Source organism: Artemia sp. Qi Xiang Cuo, chromosome 1 (genome assembly GCF_049724085.1).
Source record: "Artemia sp. Qi Xiang Cuo chromosome 1, ASM4972408v1, whole genome shotgun sequence".
Lineage (NCBI taxonomy): Eukaryota > Metazoa > Arthropoda > Branchiopoda > Anostraca > Artemiidae > Artemia > Artemia sp. Qi Xiang Cuo.
Genome location: NC_142794.1, coordinates 48932430 through 48955986, shown reverse-complemented (window position 1 = coordinate 48955986; position 23557 = coordinate 48932430). Strand labels below are relative to the sequence as shown.

The 23557-nt window shown below is 34.3% G+C and overlaps 2 protein-coding genes across 2 annotated transcripts in view; one reads left to right on the top strand and one right to left on the bottom strand.

Annotated features, from left to right (window-relative positions):
* The window catches only part of LOC148956421 (calcitonin receptor-like), a 308161-nt gene that overhangs the window by 52714 nt on the left and 231890 nt on the right, over positions 1–23557 (bottom strand). The gene's annotated exons all lie outside the window — the stretch shown is intronic.
* Positions 1–23557, top strand: part of LOC148956423 (uncharacterized) — a 78223-nt gene that overhangs the window by 8198 nt on the left and 46468 nt on the right. Inside the window, exons 2-3 of the mRNA XM_089097636.1 lie at positions 3936–4276; positions 14583–14624. Coding sequence (XP_088953762.1) covers positions 3936–4276; positions 14583–14624 — 383 coding nt within the window. The remainder of the gene's footprint in view (positions 1–3935; positions 4277–14582; positions 14625–23557) is intronic.

Genomic DNA, 23557 nt, shown 5'->3' with positions numbered 1-23557 from the left:
TGGTTCGTTTTGTTTTTTCGAGTGAATGAATTGATTCATTTCATTTGTCAGTTGCTCGCTAGTATCCATCGATGGCAGTTCATGTTTTTTTGGATTTTGTGCAAATCACGGATATTTTAGAATAACTCGCTTTTATGGTTGTTGGGTAGTTGGTTTTAATTCTTTTAATTTTTGGCTTTTATTGATACATCGTTTCGTTTCGCGCTGAAGAAGAGAGGCGTTTGTCCTCTCGAAATATTCGCTTTGTTTTTTCAGTATCGTCATTTGGCCGATAAAAAACCCACTTTTGCTCATTTTTCTTTCTTTACATCAAACAAAAATTTTGTTAAAAATAGTTGAAAGGTTAGGTAACAAAACTCTGGCGTCGACAAAACCCCTCAGGGCCCGGGGCAGGAAGGGATTCTCGTATAAACTTCAGAGAGGGCTCATTTGATTAGAAACTGGAAGTTCTAGTCCAGCTCTTACGAGTCAAAATCGATCGAAGGGCAAATACCCCCCCCTCCCACGCCCTTTTTCCAAACCCCTCCCTTTGAACTAATTCTGTTTATACCTGAAGGCCCAATGAGAGTTAGAATATTTTGGTATTAACACATGCCTATTATGCATCGGCTCTCCTCCCTAACAAGGAAAGAAAAAAAGAGTTTAAGGCAGTGGCGGATCCAGGGAAGGGACGCGGGGGGCGCCCCCTTAACGTTGTCTAAAGTAATGTTATTTTCTTAATTAACGCAAGATTGCGTTAATTAAGCCTGATCCTAACGCAAGTTTATCGGGTCAACTAATTTTGCACCCCCCCCCCCTAAAAATCCTGGATCCGCCCCTGGTGTAAGGGAACTATAAATTTTAATTTGTAATTCAATGAACCCTGTTCCAAAGTTTATGCGACCACCTCTTCCACATAAAGTGCCCCTGGAAAAATAAATAAGTATTAATTCATTGAACCCTTATGGCTCTTTACTTAGGTAACGCTATAGCATTGCTTTTGACCTAAAAAGTTGAGTAGAAATTTCAGCTTCCATTTTTATGAATATCCAAAATTATCTGAGGGGAACAGGTTTGGGGAGCCTATTCCACGGCTGGGAAATTTTTGCTGGGTGGAATTTAACGCGGGGAATTATCAGCAGGAAAAGAAAATGTTCTTTGAGGGGGAGGAATTTCCCAGGGGTGGGTTTTCCAAATGTGAATTATTCAGGGAGGGGACGACTAAACCCATTCCATTATATTCTAAATTTTACATCTGAAAGTAACGGGAATAAAGAATCAACGGAAATATCAGAGATAGCACTTCAGGTTCCTTTAGACGATTTTGTTCGTGTCTTTTGAAAAAAGAAATTTTCAAAAGACATATTAATTTCATTTGTTTTACTTTCTCTGTGGCTGCTCAATTATGCATGTGAGGGGGGAGACTCCCCCCCCCCCCCTCTGTCTCCGCTAAGGTTTCAGTTTTTATCTCAAGCCTTAAAAATGAACGCAATGCGATAAAAGTATAGCTCAAAATAACATATATAGAATAATATATGCACATAGCACGGAACAATTAATCAAAATTACATATTATGAGTTGAGGTTCACCCAAATGATGGGCCAGGGGGCTCGCCATTCCACAATGTATGAAATAAATCCTGCAGTAACTGAAAATATAAAGTATTTTTGAGTATTTTAACGCCTTCCACAGCTTAAACAGCCGACATTCTACAACCCAATGAGTCTGTCTAATCTCCTAAATTTGGAACAGAGGAGATAAGTGAAGTTCCGCCCCGTATGGGATGAGTCTCCAACCTCACCCTCCCCCTCTCCTACTGTTTACGCTAAAGTTTTCTTCCTTCTGCCAACTACGCCACCCCTACCCCAAAGACTTTAATAAGGTAAAATTTTGGGAAGAACACAAGTTTTTTATGGGAAGAACACATAGTAAATCTATAATAATTATCCAATTATAAGGTTAAAATACATACTCTGTGATAGATGTAAAATTGCTTTGGCACACAAAATCCTATTAAGGTCAATTCCAAACAGTCGTGATCCCTTTGTGTCAGCAAGTGAAATGGTCAAAACACCCTTATTGGAGCTATTTTATCAATCCATTCATTGTTGCCAGTCGCTGTCCACAAGTTATGTAAGCTGTCTATTGTTCATATATAAGGTTTTTATCAAAGAGGTAATCGTATAGACTTTGAAAAAAGCCTCATTCGATTTAAATTGAAAGTTCTAGATCCGTTTTTTAAAGTCAAGAATAATCGGACAGTAAGCAACCCCCCCCCCTTATGCAATAAAAACTTGAAACTATTTGCAATCAAAAACGAACAAAAATTAATTAAAAAAAAACTTTCCGAAAAATAAACTTTTCAAAGAAAAGTAAAGGCCATTTTAAACTTAAGCTCAGGAGATATTAATACCTGTTAAAATTCCAACTCAAAACGACCAGAAATTACTATTGAAGAATAAATAAAACCCAAAACGAACAGAAATTAAATAAACAGTCATAGCAAAAAACGTACAACAAGTAATAATATAAATGAATAAATAGATTTTAAAGCGATTAATGCCATAGATTGAATATGAAAATAAGCTTAAAACGAAAAAAAATTGTTTGCTATTAAAGTATAAATGAAACTTAAACGTTGTTTGTCATATTAGGCTTTACTTATAATTAATTTAAAAAAACTTTCAGAAAAATAGGTTTTTAAAGAAAAGTAAAGGCCATTTTAAACTTAAGCTCGAGAGATATGAATACCTGTTAAAATTCTAGATCAAAATGAACTGAAATTACTATTGGAGAATAAAAAAAACCCAAAATGAGAAGAATTCATATCGACAATCATAGCAAAAAACGAACAATAAGTAATAATATAAATGAAAAATAGATTTTAAAGAGAGTAATGCTTAGATTGAATATGAAAATCAAGCTTAAAACGAAAAAAAAAATAGTTTGCTATTAAAGTACAAATGAAACTTAAAACGAACCGAAATTAAATAAACAATCAATGCGAACAAACATACAATATATATTAAAGTAAATGAATAATTAAATCTTAAAACGAGAGAAACTTAAATTAAATATGCAAATCAAGTTTGAATCGAATAAAAATAACTACAAACAAGAGTTTGGGTATCGCCTCACTGCAGAAGCCTAAAACCTACTGGTGGATTGGGGCTTTACTGAAAACGAATTATATTACAAATGTTTTCTTTTGTACTTAATATTGAAAATAAATATTAGAATTACAGTATAATTTTGAACTGATGAGCTTTCAGCAATTAATATCATTAACTATCAAATATTCAGTTTAATTTATTAGTTCTTTCCAAGATTGGTCAAGACAAATATAGTTTCACTAAAAACCAAATTTGAATACTACCCCCTTCTTTAACTGTAGAAACATAGACTTTTACGTAATTGGTACTTCAGTGAAAATGAATTTCTCCTATATTACAAATTAATTCTTTTCCAATTCTTACAGCATTGAAAATGAAAATAAAAGTTACAGTTAAAAAAAATCTTGAACTGATGGATCTTTCAACAATTAATATCATTATATATCTAATATTCAATTTGATTTTGTTTATACTTTCTAAGACTGTTCAAGACTTATATAGTTTTGCTATGATTGTTTATTTAATTTCTGTTCGTTTTGGGTTTCATTTATTCTTTAATAGTAATTTCTGGTCGTTTTGAGTTTGAATTTTAACAGGTATTCATATCTACTGAGCTTAAGTTTAAAATGGCCTTTACTTTTCTTTGAAAAACTTATTTTTCGGAAAGTTTTTTTTAATTAATTATAAGTAAAGCCTAATATGAGAAACAACAAATTAGTCATACTCAGCACTCGTAATTTAGATTATAAGACTTTTCTAAGTGGATCAGAAGTAGAAAAATTTTAAATGAAAATCATGTTATTTGGACTAAGCTAAATCTTTAACTAATTCTATTTTTATAGACGTTAAAAAGTCGTCCAATGGGGCAGAGGCTACCAAAGATCTCTTTGCAAATGGCCAAAGGTCAAGATTCTCTTTTTTGGGAAGGAACATCTCTGATAATATTTCATTCTACTCTGAACCAGCTTGTTCTTGTGTCTATAAAAAGGCTGTTAGGGCAACACTATTTCTAGTTCCACTGCTGGGACTTCATTTTTTACTTTCTCCATTCAGTGAACAAGATCCACAACTTCCTGTCACAGTGTCAGATGATGTTGCAGAAGAAATAGTAAATAAGCTTGAAGGAGCCAAAAAAGAAAGAATTGTTTACGATATACTTTTGGCTCTAGCAGCTTCTTTTCAGGTGCGTTTATTGAGTTTTGCTTACATTTTGCTTACATTTGGAATAATTACATGAGAAGTAAACCTAATTTAAGGATAAAGTGTACAGTGTTTGCAAACTATTTTCATTCAGTCCTCAAGAAAATAGCCAAATAAGTGGCATGATTAGAATTAAATTTTGGTGGCTTGATTAGACCCCATATGAGGCTGTTGTTAAAGATGTTCTTCGACCATTAATATACCATCAACCACTAGATACTTAAACATTATAGGTGCCATGTCTTTATTATAATACAATCGAAATCAATGAGTCGATTTTTGTGCATTGATTCATTAATAAATATCGATATAACAATCGTTTAACTGCTAGTATTAGCCCACCTACTAACTAATCATCACAGCACCAAGCATCTTGTGGCCACCAAATCCGCACATTCTCTTTATCTTTTCACTTATTCAGAGTTTTGTTCATTACTTTCTCTCATTAAGTTTGAGCCCTTTTAAATTTTTCCTTATGGTATATCGCCGTCGTTTTGGCAACCTATCATACTTCATCTGCAAAACGGAACCTAGCCATCCTAATTTCTTTCAATTGTTCCCACAGACAATGGTATCGAACCATATTTTTAATACATGTTATTAAAGAGATTTCTGACACTAAAATAACTTATTTTAACTTTCGACTTTGACGTTATTTAAAAAAATCTTCTTGAGACTTCGGTGTAAGAAAATTGGTCTTCCACGAAAAACCGTTTTTTTTTAACGCAATCAGATTACAGTCAGTGACATAGTAGAACACACAATATGCAACCACATCTACGACTAGTAACTCATTACATCACCTGGACCCCTTATTTAAACACAACTATGTACGGTCCTCCTCCCCCAAATCTGCTCAAAGCTTCAGTCTCCCCTCTCTCTTATGAAGTTACAATTTCCTTTGAATCCTGTCTTATGATCTCTTTTCACTCCTTTTGGGGACGAGCTACTTGTCGCCCCGCACAGATTGGTCTTCAAACAGGGGTGCCAATTAGGGAGGGGGGAGTGTTCAGCAAGATTTTTGCCCTGTCTCTAGATTTTTATTGAAAAATATCTTTTGTTTTTTTTAGAAAAAAAAATATAAAAAAAAGTATTATCACCTCCCCTAGATTTTGGGAAGCATTATTTTTGCCTCCCCTCCTCCTATATTTTCCTGAACTGGTACCCCTGTGGTCAAACAGTAAAATCTTTGGTAATCTGTTACTCTTCACCCATACAATATTGCCTGGGAATCTTAACCTTCTTTATTATAGCCCTAAAAAGTGGAATCGAGCGATATTTTCACGCAGGTTTTTGTTTGATATGAGGTCCGTCAGATGAGTACCTTCAAAGCTTTAGAACAAAATAAATAAAACTGACTGAAGAATGCCCATACTGTTTTTAAGGATTTCAAAAAAGATTTCGAATTTGGGGCTTTAAAGACAAATAAGGGTTGTTGACAAATTTTTGATGTAGTGCAAAATCGACACTTTGCATCACGCTGATTTGTCTTTCCTATTTGCTATGGAAACTGGTCAATTTGTGCTCTTTGTCTTTGTCAAGTTCGTCTTTGAGCATAACTTCGTGAGTTGTTCTCTTTTGTTACTGCCTGCGACTGCTTAATATCCTGAAATTGGATACTATTTTGTGTTTCTTGGATTTACCTTTGCAGGCAGCGATCTAATATCGTCCAAGAAAAGAAAAATTTTCCTCCTACGTATTTTTTTCTCTGCTTCTTTAAGGCTTTAAATAAAGCACTTTTTAAAATGATGTTTTTTTTAATATTTAAAAAATTGCATGTGTGTTAGCCACGAATCGGATCATTACTAAATACAAGAGAAACTGAATCTCAAAATTCATAACAAAGGAAACGGAAACTGCGATCAAGAAATCCAACAGGAATTATTAAAGTTAGCGCAATGTGCTGGCGAATAAAAAAATGTCATCCAAAACATGGCTACCCTACTTCTGACTTATTTACCGCGGTACGATGTTGAGTTGTCATGAAAAGCATGGTCATACAAGCAAATTAGCGGTTCTGTATCAACTCTAAATTCTTGGTCAACCTGCCTAAGACCATAGGTGAGCGTGCCATGTTTACCTCTTATTCCAGGCAATCTAACGGTCCTATGTCAATTTCAAATTCTTGGTTAATTTGCCTGAGACTCTAGGCAGGTGTGCCTTTCCAAAAGCTAACACACAAGTATTTGTCCAATAAGAGAGTCATACTTACTTCCGCCGTTTACCCATGCCATTTAACCAAACACTTGGGAAACTATAGGTTTCACCGTTTGCCTGCAATTCCAGGGGACTTGTTGGTCGTATGTCAATATTTATGATACGGTATTCCACCTTTAGACCACAAGCGGCCAAGCCCATTAGGCTTAGGTTTCACTTGTTTCCCGGCTGTAAGTCCAACCAAATTCAGTCCCAGATTTTGCATACAAGTCCAGTGGACATTGTCCGTCACGCGACAACCCAAAATCAATCCAATCTTTCGGGCAGAACCTTAGTTCTGCCCTAGGAATGACCTATAGACGGATGATAGATAGACTTATATACCAACAAATGAAAGGACATCGTTTTTATACAATCCTAAAAAGACTTATCCCAGATTTGCCTCTAAATCACTCGGACTATCTGTCTTGGCTTTTTCTACAATTAAATAAAAAAAAGCAAGTTTTTTAACTGAAAGTAAGGAACGACGTTAAAACTTAAAACGAACAGAAATTATTCCGTATATGAAAGGGGCTGTCCCCTCCTCAACGCCTCGCTCTTTTAGCTGAAATTTTTTATTTTTTTAAAAAAAATATATTTTTTAGAAATTCAAAATTTAGCGTAAAGAGCGAGGTGTTGAGGAGGGGACAGCCCCTTTCATACACAGAATAATTTCTGTTCGTTTTAAGTTTTAACGTCGTTCCTTACTTTCACTTAAAAAAATTGCTTTTTTTTATTTAATTTTTGAACATTTTTGAATTAATGCGGGTTTTGATTTTGTCTCACCGTACATGAATAATTAAAACAAAATTTGCATATTAATTTTACTTTTATTTGGTTAAATGGTTTTCTCGAGACTTGTTTAATTTTATTTACGAACGTTTTTATTAGTAATAAATATACGTAACTTACGAATTAACTTACGTAACGAACTTCTGTATTGATATATTTTTAATACGTATATTAGGGGGTTCGCCCCCTAGTCAATACCTCGCTCTTTAAGGTAAAGTTCCAATTTTGTTCCAATTCTTTAAAAATGGCCCCTTAATCACAAAGGTCGTTATTTAGAATAAATAGCTCTTATGAAAGTACTAAGAAATCTTTGGCTTAAAGAGCGAGGTATTGACTAGGGGATGAACCCAATCAAATACGTAATGTTTTCTCTTCGTTTTAAGTTTTGATGTTGCTCCTTACTTTTAGTTGAAAAATTTGTTTTTTTATATTTAATTTCTGATCTTTTTTTTAAATAATGCTGGAAAATCCAGTGCCCCCTTCATAGCAATGTCCCTTCCCCCATGAAAATTCCCTTCATGGAAAGATCCTCCCACAAAACCACCGACCCCCCCCCCCGCCCGCTACCAGAAAAAAACTGTAAACGTCTGTATACTTCCCAATAACCAATACTATATGTTAACATTGGGTAAAGTTCATAACTTTCAGCCATCCCCCAGGAACTTCGGGGGATTAAGTCATCCTAAAAGACATAGCTATCATATTTTCAACCATGCTGAACAAAATGGCTATCTCAAAATTTTGATCGGATGACTTTGGGAAAAAAAGGAGCGTAGGAGGGGGCCTAATTGCCCTCCATTTTTTTGGTCACTTAAAAAGGGCTCTAGAGCTTTTATATTTCCGTTCCAATGAGCCCTCCCACGATATTCTAGGACTACTGGATCGCTACGATCACCCCTGGAAAAAAAAACAAATAAACACGCATCCGTGATCTTTCTTCTGGCAAAAAATGCAAAATTCCACATTTTTGTAGATAGGAGCTTGAAACCTTTACAGTAGGGTTCTCTGATACGCTGAATATGATGATGTGATTTTCATTAAGGTTATATAGCATTTAGGGGGTCTTTCACCCTTTTTCGAAAATCAGCAAAATTTTCTCAGGCGCGTAACTTTTGATGGGTAGGACTAAACTTGATGAAACTTATATATTTGAATTCAGCATGAAAATATGATCATTTTGGTGTATCTATTGGTATCAAAATCCCTTTTTCTAGAGTTTAGGTTACCATTGAGCCGGGTCGCTCCTTACTTACAGTTCGTTACCACGAATTACTGTTTGATTAGCCATGTCTTGATGCTTGTAAAATACTTGATTTTCAATTCAAAATCAATGGATTCGGTCGAAGCCTTCGGCTTCGACCTCTTTCAAGAGGTCAACACAGTGCTTGTACAAAAGTACCCAAGCATAAAATATCCGTGATATTCTTAAATGGTCCTTAGAAAAAAGGGGGTGCTTATATGATCTCCAATGGAGGAATTAAGTCTCTTCTTGACTAAATTTATCATGGATTATCTCTATTAAAACCTTGCAGTTGTTTGTTTCATTTTGTTTGTGAGATACTAAAATAATTCATTGGATTAAAAGCCAGCTATTCTAAGCATAAACATCAATGTCAAGACTTTGATTGAGATACCAGTTGATTGACTGGATTTCAAACTGGTCAAAGAATGTTTGCTTTAAGTTGAATAGAACAGAAATATTGGTTTAAAGTGCTATGCTACTTCCTTCAGTCAGTTATTTGTTTTTGTTTTTTTTTCTATTTGGACACAAATTACATATATATATATATATATATATATATATATATATATATATATATATATATATATATATATATATATATATATATATATATATATATATATATATATATATATATATATATATATATATATATATATATATATATATATATATATATATATATATATATATATATATATATATATATATATATATATATATATATATATCTCCCGTCCATTCTCATTCGAATGGGAATTAAATTTTTTAATGCCGTTTTTAAGTAACCAAAAGATTGGACGGCAAATAGGCCCCCCTCCCCCATACTAGTCCTAAAAAAAATTTGAAATAGCCATTTTGTTTAACATAGTTCAAAAGTTCAAAGATCCAATATATATGGTTTTGATGATGATATGGCCCTCCATAGTCCCTGGGGAAGGGCTGCATGTGGTATCGGACGTATCGATATCGCATGTATCGGTATCAGGCGTATTGGTATCGCATGTATCGTATCGCGAGTATCTGTATCGGTATCCGGTGTTTTTTTCAGTCATTTTCTAGGCTCATTTTTTACGTCTACCCCGGCAAGGTATCATGGTTGCAGTGGTGGCTGCATCCTAGTAAAGAGCGAACCACAGCCCATAGTAACCAAAGGTTAAAAAACGCGATTTGAAAAAAACTGCATAGTAAACAAAAATCGCCAACTAACACTGACTCAGGAATGTTAACTATTATTTCGGTTTGTCTTAAAAGTAAAAGTTTGTTGCGAAAAGAAATTTATGGTGATTTCGAAAAAAAAACCTCAAACCCCTCAAAAATGGCGTTAGATCAAAAGAAAAAGTGTACCATTTGAATCAGCTTGGTTGAAAACCTTGTGTAAAGAAAGCTGAGCCTCAAACCCCTCAAAATGGCGTCAGATCAAAAAAAAGTGTACCATTGGAATCAGCTTGGTTGAAAACCTTGTACAAGGAAATTACAGTCATCCCCCTGAACAACAAGGAAAATCACCTTTTTGCATTGGTAGCACTGATCTCTCTCTCGTTTTTGTTTGTTTTTTGTGGGTTTTTTTCCTTTCTTTTTTTTTCAACAGGCCTAGCGGGCTGCCAGAACATCACAGAGAGATGCTTAATGGCTCATTCAAAAATTATTTTTCATATCTACGTACTTTTAATAAATTCCGTCATCTGCAAGTGTCATATGGCACTAAAATGACACTTTTTGTGCCATTTCTCAAGGGGTGATACTAGTAGGCCACCAGAACGTCATAGACAGATCTTTTATAGCTCATATGAAACATATTGTTCAAATCTACGTCTTTCATATGAATTCCACTATCAGTAAGTTCCAAATGGCACTAAAAACGGCACTTTTGGCGCCGTGTCTCAAGTGGAAAAGCTGGGGCTATTGGGCTAGCAGAATTTATAAGAGTGATGTTTAATTACTCATTTGAAAGCTATTGCTTATACATACGTGCTTTTTTTTTATCAGTTCTACCCTTCATAAATGCGATACAGCACTGAAAACAAAACTTTTGATGCCACTTCTAAAGTGGAAAAGCTCCAAAGCACAAAACAAGTACTATTGTAATAGTTATGTTCCAGAACCCTTAACTGGAGGCTCACAAGAGCCCCCCCCCCGTACACCCCCCCTCTCAGCCCCCTTAGTAAATTTCACAAAGCTTCTGCTCACCAGAAAGCTACTGAAACATTAGCGGGCTACCACACTATCGTAGATAGATGTTTAGTGACTTAATGAAAAGGTATTCCTTATAGGTACTGGGTCCTAAAAAATTTTACCATCTATTAGATTTTACAGATCTTAATGTTAACTAGTTTCTGAGGAGAATTTGCAATGAAATCTTTGTCGTGGTTGAAGCATTAGCTGCAACCTAGTAAAGAGCGAACCACGGCTTATAGTAACTAAAAGTTATAAAACGTTAAAACGGTAGGTTTTTCTTCTTTTTTCCAGGCCTAGCGGGTTACTAGCACATCATAGAGAGATGCTTAAGAGCTCAAAGATGCTTAAGAGATTTAAGCTGTTTCTCATATGTACGTGGTTTATATAAATACCGCAGTGTGCAAGTGCCATATGGCACGAAAAAAGGCACTTCTATGGCGTTTCTCGAGGGGTTGGACTAGCAAGCTACCAAAATATCTTAGATAGATTTTTGATAGCTCATATAAAAAATATTGTTCGTCTCTACGTTCTTCCTATAAATTCCACCATCTGCAAGTTTCAAATAGCACTAAAAACGGCACTTTCGGTGCCATGTCTCAAGTGGAAAAGCTTGGACTTTTGGGCTACCAGATCTTTTTGGAGTGATGTTTAATGGATCATTTGAAAACTTTTGCTCATATCTACGTGCTTCTTTTTTTTTTATCAATTCTACCATTGGTAAGTGAGATATAGCACTGAAAACAACATTTTTGGTGTCACTTCTTTACTGAAAAATCTTGGAAACATAAAACGATATCATTGTAATAATTATGGTCCAAAATCCTTAACTGGAGGTTTGCAAGAACACCTCCTGCAAATTCCTCCTCCAGCTCCTCTTAATAAGCTAAGCAATTAAAGCCCTGCAAAAACCAATATATTAAATTACATATTTAGAGGAGTGGCTCTGTCAGTTCAGCGCTGGACTTCAAGTTAGATTATCATGCGTTCGATTCCAACTTTGATTTTTTTTTTTTTTTTTTTTTTTTTTATCATGGTTTGTCCCTTCTTATGATTACTTATCAGATAATCCACTATTTTTGCAAACGTGATGCACTAAGTTTTTAAGGCATATCCCTAGAAGACTAATTTTAAACCTATTACTCATATTTATCTACGAGCTTTTTATCAATTTTACCATCCAAAAGGGCCCTATAGCACTAAAAACGGCACTTTTGGCACCACTTCTTAAGTGGAAGAGTTTGGAACCATAAAACGGTACCATTGCAAAAATTATGGTCCAAAGCCCTTAACTGGAGGTTTATAAGAAACCCTCACATATACTCTCCCTCTAGACCCTCTTAGTAAGTTTCATAAATCACCTACTCATCTTAAAAGTAAAAGATTATTGTGAAAACAAATTAACTAAAACTAAAAACTTTTCATCTAAAAATCTACCGAAAATTCAGTTTGATTGATCAACAGTTTTGAATTGAATCTTGAAAGCGATGAAGCATGTGTGCTAGTTCTAGCGGCGGTAATTGAAGGGAAGGGATGTCCTTTCCCCCTCAGTTTTTTTCTCCTGTCTAGGTTTTGAAAAACACCTTTTTTGGTCATTTCATTGGAAAAGGCACTTGTTTCATTTAAAAAATTTGGGGAAACAACCGAAAGTGCACTTTGTTGGAATGTACTATCAAGTCAAATTTATAAAAATCAATTAGGCATAAATATAAGCTTTTAAATGAGCCCTTAAACAGCTCTCTTTTGTTACAGTAGCCTTCTAGTTTCTGTTAGTCAGTAAGTGATTTATAAAGCCCTGTCTTCATTATGGCTTTTTCAGGCGAAGTCGGCCGAGTAAAAACAGCTTCTTGCTCTTCGAAAAACAAACGTTCCTGAAAAACATGCATTGTTTTGTGAAGTATGGATAATGAACTTTATGTTATAGACTGAAAGTTTTTCTTAGCTGTCATGGTTGTTTGCAGTATTTTCTAGAGGTGTCTTAACTTCCATAGATCAGTGATAATTAGAAATTATATTAAAAATAAGTTTTCAACAGAAACTAAGAAGTGACATTAAAACTTAAAACGAACATACATTATTCCGTATAAATAAAAAAGATCCTGGTAGCACTGTTTTTGCATTAAATTATGATCAAAAACGAACAAAGATTAATTTAAAAAAAAGAAGTTTCCCCGACGGAAGTAAAGAGCGAAGTCGAAACTTAAAACGGACAAAAATTATTAATTCATAGTCTATTTGATATATAAAATAAAACTAGTACAAATAAGCAACCTAATTATGTTTCCCTATGGTCTTAGGATTATACAAAACTAGCGCTTTACTGAAAATACAAAATAATATAGGAGTTTTGGTACAGTAAAAGTAAGCCAATTAAGGACACTTTTTCCAAGGTTAAAAATATTATCAGTCCCTTTTAGGTTCAATCCCTTTTAAGATAAAGCAACCATCCATTTTAGGATTTTGCTTTATTTTTTACGTTTAATTTGGTATTACTTCTGCACAATGGCTCAGTTCAATGACTGGCACTTGTTTTGGTTCTAAAACAGGAAATGTCGAGATTAGTTTGTACACAAGTTCGTAGTAAAGCCATCTTGATAATATTAGGACTAAAGACTAGCTTTAGAATTTGTATCATAGCTTGAAATTCACTCTTGTAATCGGGTTTCCAGAGTTCATATTATGTCTTATTTGATCTTCATTTCAAGTGATTCTAAAGCATATTTCTTACAATTTAAGACTGTATATTACTCACTATTGGTATTATAGCTGGTGAGAGCAAAATGCTACCTGATAAATCAATCTAATATTTCTCTATGTTATTCAATTACTTTGCGGTTATTAAAAAATATAAAGTTTTACGCTCATGTCTTTAAGATAATTTTAGTTGTATACTGAAAGTTCCTGATGTCACAAATGGTGTTACTTTATAAAAACCTTTATAGATTCGTTTGATGTTGTTAAGCTACATACTCACTTTTGACTCTTAAATCAATAATCTTATTTTTTATGTTTGACTTTTGTATTTTCAATAAAGCACTAGTTTTGTATAATCCTAAAAGTATAGGGAAACATAATTAGTTGGTTTATTTGTACTACTTTTATTGATATATACGAGTATATTAAATAGGCTGTTAAGTAATAATATTTGTCCGTTTTAAGTTTCATCTTCGCTCTTTACTTCCGTTGGGAAAACTTCGTTTTTTAAAATTAATCTGCTTAAATCACCCATAGACAATTCCCTATCATATAGCTCTCCAATGCACTGCTTCCCATACAGAAACTATAAGGCCACATACATTTACTAGGGCTGAACGCTCGATCAAGTAGCGTGCTATGAGACAACTTCTAGTATTGGCTAGGATAATACTTTAAAAGTAAACAACTCTTTTATATCGATTTTATTATCCTCGGGCACTAATTTTGGCCAGATTAACAAAATAAATTGAAGAAGATATTTTGCAACTACATATAAAATATTCAATACAAAAAAAAATTTGGGGGAAAAAAACAGGAGCCGTCATGCATAAAGACTCCTGGTGGACAGAACTTTTTTTGTTCAGTTGGTGGTCATGTTCACCAAACTGAGCATTAGCGTTGTGTTGAGAATGTCCAGTCTAACATTGAACATGTTTGTACGTAGTTATGACGGACCATTTTTGGATTTTCCAAATAAATGTAAAATCTGTTGCTCTGTAACTAATATTGACGGAAGGACATGTTTAAATGATATAATTGGCCCTGGAAATGTAGTGTAGGAACTATACTTAGGACATTTTTCCAACGGTGGCCTAAATATGCCAATGAAATTAAAAATATGTCTCTTTTCTGTTAAATTAAAAATACTTAGCTTTTCTCTTAACGATTAATACATCTTTTTTTACAGGGATTCTGTGTCTCTCTGCTATATTGTATTCTTAATGGAGAGGTGAGTATAATGAAATTCATTAATTTGAAAGTGCATCTTAGAAACTTTTCTCTGGAATTTATAAGGCCTTCTATTCTAATCCTAGGAAAATCCCCTGTGTTCCGTGAGTTCTTTTAAAATTGGCTGACGAGTGATAGAAATAAGACAAAGAGGTTAGAGTTTAGGTTTAATAGCTGTAATTTTGGCTAATCCAGTGACATAAAAGGGGAAGCTAAGAAAAATATTTTAGTAACAGTTTTCTCACAGCTTTTATAGATTTTCCTTTCATATGAGGGGATTTAAAAAGAAGAAAATAATGATTGAAATTTATTTTATATTAGCCTAATAAAATCAAATTGATTTTTTCAAGTATATTCACAATCCAAAAAAATATTTGACTTCACTAGCTTCTTTTCCACTTCTCTCCCCTCATCGGGGCTTCTGGATGTTGTAACTATTAAAATTCAGTGTAAAATTTAAGTTTACCTTAAAATTCAACATAAAGAGACAAAGAAAAATAAACTAACGGACGAACATTTTATTTTATAAATAAATGGATAACAAAATTAATCTTACAAGTTTGAGTGGTATTTAACAATTAATTTATAATGAAGAAATGACAACTATTTTTCACGCTTTGAGTTTTAACAACACACTTCAATCTTTTTGGAAATACTGTTTTTGGAAACCACTTTAAAAGTCAACTAACGTTCGTTCTTTAATCGGAATGATTTTACTATGGGTTAAATTTAGGAATGTTTTTTAGTATTCTCAGGCCTTTAATAGAAGAACTAAAATATTTGAAGACGATTTAAATCTTAGGCAAAGTTTGAATATTTTATCAGAATTTGAACTTTATATTTATTTGTAACAATTTTGTCGCTAAAATTTAGATGGATGCTGACCCTCAATCATATGGATAAAAAATCTACATAATTTGATTTCATCTAGGGGCTGAAGCCATCCAGACTTCACCCTGTGGATATCATTAAAAATGGACAAAAGTAGTAAAGGGTCAATCTAAGAGAGTGGACAGTACCCCCTTTTTGTAGTAATCTAAGAGAGCAGACAGTACCCCCTTTTTGTAGTAATACCTCCAAGCGGTGCACTATCCCTTTTGTACATAGGTTTCTCAGAATTTCAGGAATTTCAAGAATTATATCATATCTAATATTGCGCAATCATTCAGGTTGTTGGTGAAACAATGTAGTGTACAAGCGGAAAGTACCCCCCCCTTTTGTAGTAATATGTCCGAGTGGTGCACTTTCCTTTTTGCACATAGGTTTCTCAAAATTTCCCAAATTTCAAGCATTATATCTTATCTGATGTTGCGTAATCATTCATATTATCGTTGAAACAATACAGTAAATACAAGTGGCCAGTACCCCCTTATTATGTCAATCTAAGAGGTGTACAAAGTAGAAACTAGCAATTATTAGTTTAGTCTTTATTAGGTAATAGTAGTGTTAAGAACGAAAATGATTTGATTTGAGAAACAGAAGATCTTACGGAACCTTGTAACATTGGAAAAGTGTTTGAATCTAAATGTTGAATTTCAATTGTTAAATTTATGAAAAAAAAAAATTCTCAGAAAAACTTGAAATTATCATGGAAGACGATTCTCCATCTTTGGCATATTGTATTATGCTTTTACACTGTGTACCGAATGCATTTACTCAATTTATTGATGCATTATTTGAAACAAAAAAAAATGACATTGTGGTTTTGCTTTCAACCACTACGTATGAAATTCATTTCAGACGGCCATTTTGTAATACAACGAAAAATAAGTTTTTGTGACGTCAGATGATCTCCTACTAGAAGACATCCCTTTTATTGATCGTGTGTCAGTTTTTTTTGGCAGTGAGATGGATAACATCGAAAAAATGTTCTACAGATGTTCACTATTTTTATATACGTTGGGCAGCTGGTCATCATGTGAGGACTGTACTACGGCTGATGACTATAATGAAAAGTGTAGATAAATGCAATTCGTGTAAATTGCAAAGAGAATACGCTGTACAAATTAAGGATTGTAATTCCTGTCTTGAAGAGACTTTTGGCTCTCATCCTAAAAGATATCTATGCTCCAATTGTCATTTTGATAAGTGTGATCAATGGGAAAATACTTACCCTGGCATGATCGGAAAAAAACCCAAACGTGATTTTAGTTTATTTCTAAGAGATTGGTATCGTCGTGGATTTAAATTGTTTTGGGAAGAAGAATTTAGAGCACGTTTAAATTGTAAAAAGATGATGAGACTATGGTTTCTACGTCATCATTGTTAGAACAATGATAGTAATGATTATAAATCTACTAATTTTTATTTGGCAGCCACAGAAAGTGCTTCTTAGTATGAAAATATTGTGTGCGACATTACTTCAAATAGTCAGATAGAAACACGTAAATCTTAAAGTATGAATCATAATAGTATCATCGAATTCACAAAGGGATTTCACAAAAATGAAGTTATATTATATTGGGGAAAATATGACACTAACTTTGCACACCAGGATCAGTAAAAGTTAAATCCCAATGATCTGCCACCACTAATCGTTGTCGACGACAACCACGACCTAAATGACTACGAAGAAGAAGAAGAAATCTAAACAATGAAGACAAAAGACTTTTTTTAGTACATATATATTTTATTAATAAAAAAATTTACATTCATTATTAAAACACTTTATTCGTGGGGCACTGAAATCAATATTATACAGTTCTGAGAGGAAATTTTCTACTAGAAAGTTGTTCAAACGTGGATTGTCTGTAAAATGTTGAGAAATTCACTGTAAGTGTAGTCACGACATCGAAAAATAAAATATAGTAATGCATGAAAACCACAACTTTTGGTTGATAAATCTTGTACTCATATCCGATTTCAAATAATTCCTTTACCACTTCTTTCAAGATAGTTTTTGATGTGAGGTGTATAGAACAGATATGGTAGACCAAGAAGATCAAAAACTTCTATATTCTTCACTGTTTCAAAGATGCATTGCCAATGACTCGTCTGCACCGTTGATGGACTGCTATTGACAATGATATTGGTATTGTTAGCAGTTTGAATATATTCAAGAAAATCTGAGGGTATGCAATAGGAGTAATATTTGGACATATATTGATCAATGTTAAATACATCGGTTATTTGATTGGTGTTCTTGGTGCCAAGTCTAATAGAACACTACCATCTGGGGTAATTTCCGAATAGGTTTCAAATTAATTGAGTGATATTAATATTATACTCTCCGTCAATGGTATGTCAGAGGTAAACTCTGAACGTAAAGTATCTGTTTGGACAATACTCATATCTTTAGTACCAAACAAATCCAAAGCAATGATACCATACTTTTTGCGAACATTGTATCCGTTGTACCATTTTCATATAGTTGAGAACCTCGATTCAGGTATTGCACTGTTAATTAATATAGCGTCCTATAGGATTTATCAAAGGATAAATTGTAGAGAGGGAATTCATGTACTTTACATACAGCAGAGGAGATTCCAAACAGTTCAAATTCATGAGGAGGACTTGTCCAAGGTCCTATAGCACTTGCACTTTCTACAAAAGCCAAAGCAGATTTCGAAGGAATTTCACCATTGATAAATGAAGGATCGGTGTAGGTACTTGAACCAGCGGCAATATGACGTTGATTGGTGAATGTGTGAGGGACGATCAGTTTTATATTATTTTCAGAGGCTCTTAGTTTTTCAATTGCCAAAGCAACAGAACTCATAACTTGTTGTCTTAGTACATGAGGTATTGCCGAGATGAGACTGACATTGGCATCGGATGATGCATCAAGTGTTTTTCTCAAGATGAAATTGGACAAAGCGATTTGTAATTTTATGTCAATTTTAACATTGGGGAGCATCCATTGAGATATATCACCAATTTTCCATTTATTTAGACACATATTTGTTTAAAAAAATTGTGTATTTTACCATTTTCATAGGACAATCCATCGGTGGCGATGGGAGGTAGATTGTCAGACTTTTTCCACGCCACAACTTATAAATCAATAAATATGGATGATAAAAATATGCAGCAGTCTTCATTTGAATTAATTTGAAAATGTATGTTTTCAGAGAGGGGTTGTTGTGGGTGGAATTGTTCATAGTATCCATGTTTTACACTGACATCTATACTTTCTGCATTGAAAATATTTAGAGATGTGCTGACAGTGGGATGGGATTCCTTGTGAGCTAGATATGCCATTTCAGTCTAGGGAAAAAAATCCTTTTTCGAACTAATAATTTTATTTCTCATTCTTTGACAAGAGTGATTTTTTCGCTTCTGACCTGACTAGAGACTGATGAGTGATGAGGTGTTCCTCGACCTTTTTAAGCCTTTTCCTCTTCGTCGTAATTTCAATCTCTCGCCAAGCGATCGTGCGCTGGACTTGAGATTTTATGAAACACTTTCTTAAAATCTTTACCAGCCTCCAAATCATTTAACGTAGAGGATTCAAAATCCGCGGCAACCAAAGCGATATATTTTTCAGCTAGAGGTAGTGCAGATCGAAACAGCTTAGGAAACCAACTGCCAAGACCATAGTCCGACATCGATGAACGGCCTCTATAATAGCCCATCCTATGACCCAATTGTCATGGTTGGAGAATAGTAACATAGAAATCAATATCAATATAAACAAAACTATTTTTTCTATTAGTCATCTGCTTATTGTCCGACCCTGAGTGGGTCGAAAAAGACATGTAATTAAAGCCAAACCTTTCGTTATTTGTAGGGGATCACCTAATTCACTTCTTAATGTTAACTTACAGAGTTCCAAATACGAAGTGTTTACAGAAACATACTGGCGATGCTTCATAATATAGGGATGAACATGTTCATGGGTGGGTTTTTCGTTCAAGAACACGTAGGAAGGAAACATTTGAATTACCAGCTCTCGTTGTTTCAACAAAGGACGCATAAAGAAATATACGAGAGTCCGAGGCGAAACCGGCTGGATAACGATTCGTACAACTGAAAGTTTCAGCGTTTTTACCACTGATTATTATCTGTTTAAAGCCAAGAGCATCTCTCAGGTTATCATTGAGAAGGGTCGTTTCATTGTCAACGAGTGATCTAATGTAAATTTTGCCGTGTTCGATTGAATAAGGAAACAGGAATATAGCTTTCTTACGATTAGATATTTTTCTATTGATTGTACGACACAAATCAGTGATAATACCAAATTTTTTGTATTTCAGTGTGACATGGGGATAGTCACTAGATTTAAGCTCTTCTATCCATTCATACTCGCCCAAGAGATGCCAATCGAATGGCATAAAGATTATCTCATACATACGATCTTTTCTCAGGATATCAAATGTATTTCTGAGAATACAATCAAAAAGAGCAACTTCATACTTTCCATTGTTGAATTTGATGGCGGAGGAGAGTTTTGTCCAAAAATCACTTGTTTTATCCAAATTTTTGTTGAGAGAGTCGGAGACATTTGACATAAACGTTACATAGAAATCATTTGGAATCGCGTACCTTCTCTGCGGATATCCACGAATCAAAATCAGAGTTGTATCCTAGCCAGCAACCAAGTAAGTGTCACTTGCCCCTGCGAGTACAAGTCTTTAATATCTTTTCAATCTGATAGATTCCAGTGTTTTTAACTTTTGTAATTCATAATCATGAAAACCGCCTAGAATCTCATCATGTTTCATGTCACGTAGACGATACGTTATGGGTATAGTGTCTAAGAGTCTTGAGACTTTAGCAAGTTCAGTGGTCTAAAAGTAGTTACCCTTTTCAAAAACATTAGTAGTTCGATTGATTCGAACAGTATCACCACCATTGAATTTCTTCTTTTCCTTCTCACCACCATTGGAATTTTTTTTTTTTTTAAGTGCCAAGTGTAATGACGGCATGATGAACTCCCATTGGGGTTGAGTTGGACAGGGATTGATGAGGATTTAGATTATAAATCAACATGATTTTTATCCAAATTATGAATAAAAGCAGCAGTATTTTTCAGTGTGCAATATCTTGAAATTAAAAGTTGAATAGTTCTTTTCAATCGTTCAGCCAATGCAGCCTTTATTGGACTATGACTATGATATCATTGTATTATATTTCCAGAAAAACCTTCTTTTCGGGAGGATTGAAGATTCACCACCCCGATCCGTTTGAATCTTCTTATAGCAATCCTGTTCAACGATGATTTCAAAAGCTTTAGCTACTGCATCACCTCTCTTTGACCGCAGTGGAATTGAATATGCATAGCGACTTAAAGTACTGATTGCAATTAGAATGTACTTTTATGGCTCATTTTGACACCGTGGACTCTTATCTAGAGTTTAAAGATCTGCTTGTAATATTTGCAACGGGAAAAAGACTTTAGTTTTTCGATAGTGACTACCACGAACTCTACGATTTTGATATACAATGTAACTTGATTCATTCTGTAAATACTCCACCGCCAGCTTCTTTTCAAGTCCAGTGACTTGAGCAAGTGTTGTAGGTGAACTTAAACTTCCCACCTCACCAATATTCTCATAAACATGCTTCAATGCTTCAACCATTTTGGAAGTAAATACATAGTGAAGTGTACACTGCCCATTTGCATAGTAACAGGTGACGGTGAAGGAGATGCAGTCATATTAAGACGTCTTCGCTTGAGTCCCCCCATCACTCTTTTCGAATCGCTGCCACTTGACGTGCTAGTATTTTCCGAAAATGATTTCAAAACATCTTTTGATATTTGCAAAATATCAACTGACTGTAGAATGCTTAAGTCCCTAGAATAAATAATAATTTCCTAATAGGATTCGGGAAAAATACACTTTTAAAGAATAATACATGATTTTGCTTACAAATAAACGACACTACAGAAAAATAATACATGTTTATTTACGTGTGAAAAAATATACTATCACAAAATAAATTTAAAACAATAATGCATTTTTAATACTATAAAAACACACTACAAAAAGATCTTATCATAATTAGAAAGCCCCCCGGGAGGGCGTGGCGGCCACTGGTGGCAGCCGGCCGAAGGCCAGATCCCCCCTCTCCGGACGGGCCATGGGAGCTTTTACAATTTTTAAAACATTTTATTTAGAAATAAACACTCACATAGAACAACTCTATCTTCCTAAAAAAAAAGAAACACTGCTGAGTTGGGGAAAAAATATCTATAAAAATGATCCCACCACCCACCATTTACTATTGAATTTTTTCCTGATGTCTATAGTCTTGACATACACCTCAGTCAGAAGTTAGATAATGTCCGTGGGATAGCACCGTCTCACCATCCGCATAAACATTGACTTTATCCGATACGGGGCACATGGCTATTTTATCCACTAGAACTGTGTAGTTTTAAATTTTAAAAAGCGAATTACCATGAATTTAGCTCTTGGCACTAAGCTACTTTCCACACAGTTTCTATAAATACTCATGTTGAAATTCTGATTCATATAGTGTCTAGGCACCCCTTGCACACTTTTTTGATTACCTCATTGGGTGTTTGCACACAGTACACCTTCAGACCTGCAGTTCAGTCACAAATCATTAAAGACTCTTATCATTTGACTGTCATTTGCATACATTTTTAAACTCATCAAACTTCCCTGAAATTATTAATTGGCAATAAACATGTTTTAAAACGATTAAAGGAATTTAGTCAAATATCAAAAGATGTTTTTAAATCATTTTCGGAAAAATTAGCACGCCAAGTGGAAATGATTTTACAATAGCGATGGGGGGGACTCAAGCAAAGACGTTTTAAAATCACTGCATCTCCCTCACCATCACCTGTTAATATGAAAATGGGCAGTGGCCACTTCACTGCGTGTTCACGCTCAAAATGTTTGAAGCATTGAAACATGTTTATGAGAATATTGGTAAAGTGGGAAGTTCAAATTCACCCACCACACATTCTCAAGTCACTGGACTTGAAAAGAAGCTGGCGACAGAGTATTTACAGAATGAATTAAGTTACACTGTACATCGTAAGCATAGAGTTAATGGTAGTCACTATCGAAAAACTGAAGCTTTTTCCCCATTGCAATTATTACAAGCAGATCTTTTAACTCTAAACGAGATTCAACGGCGTCACAATGAGCCATACAGGTACATTCTACTTGCAATCAGTGTTTTTAGTCACTATGCAAATGCAATTCCATTGTGGTCAAAGAGAGGTGATGAAGCTGCTAAAGCTCTTGAAGTCATCATTGAACAGGATTGCTATAAGAAGATTCAAACGGATCGGGTAGTAAATTTGTTAATCCTCATGTAAAGAATGTTATATTGAAATAGGATACAATGCTCTGTATTAGTCAGAGTCCAATAAATGCAGCATTGGCCGAAGGATTGATAAGAACTCTTCGACTTTTAATTACAAGATATTGGACATTGAAAAATTTCTGCTGCATTTATCCATGATTTGGCTAAAATCATGTGGATTTATAATCAATGTACATATCGATACCTCTCCAACTCAACCCAATGGAGGTTTATCATGACGTCATTACAATTGACACTTTCCTTAAACAATATTACAATGGTGGTAAGAAGAAAAAGATGAAGATTTCAATGTTGGTGATACTGTTCGAATCAATGGAACTACTAATGTTTTTGAAAAGGGTAACTACTTATGGTCCACTGAACTTTTCAAAATCTTCAAACTCTTACACATTACACCAATAATGTATAGTCAACTTGACAAGAAAGATGATGAGATTTTTGGCAGTTTTTATGATTATTGACTAAAAAAAGTTAAAAACACTGGAATCTATCAGCTTGAAAAGATATTAAGGAATCGTACTCGCAGGGGTAAGAGACAGTTGCTTGTTCGTTGGCTAGGATACAACCCTGATTTTGCTGATATCTGCTGAGGATGTACACAATGCCCAGTAATTTTTATGTAATGTTCATGTCCAACGTCTCCGATCCTCTCTACAATGATTTGAATAAAACAAGTGCTTTTTGGAC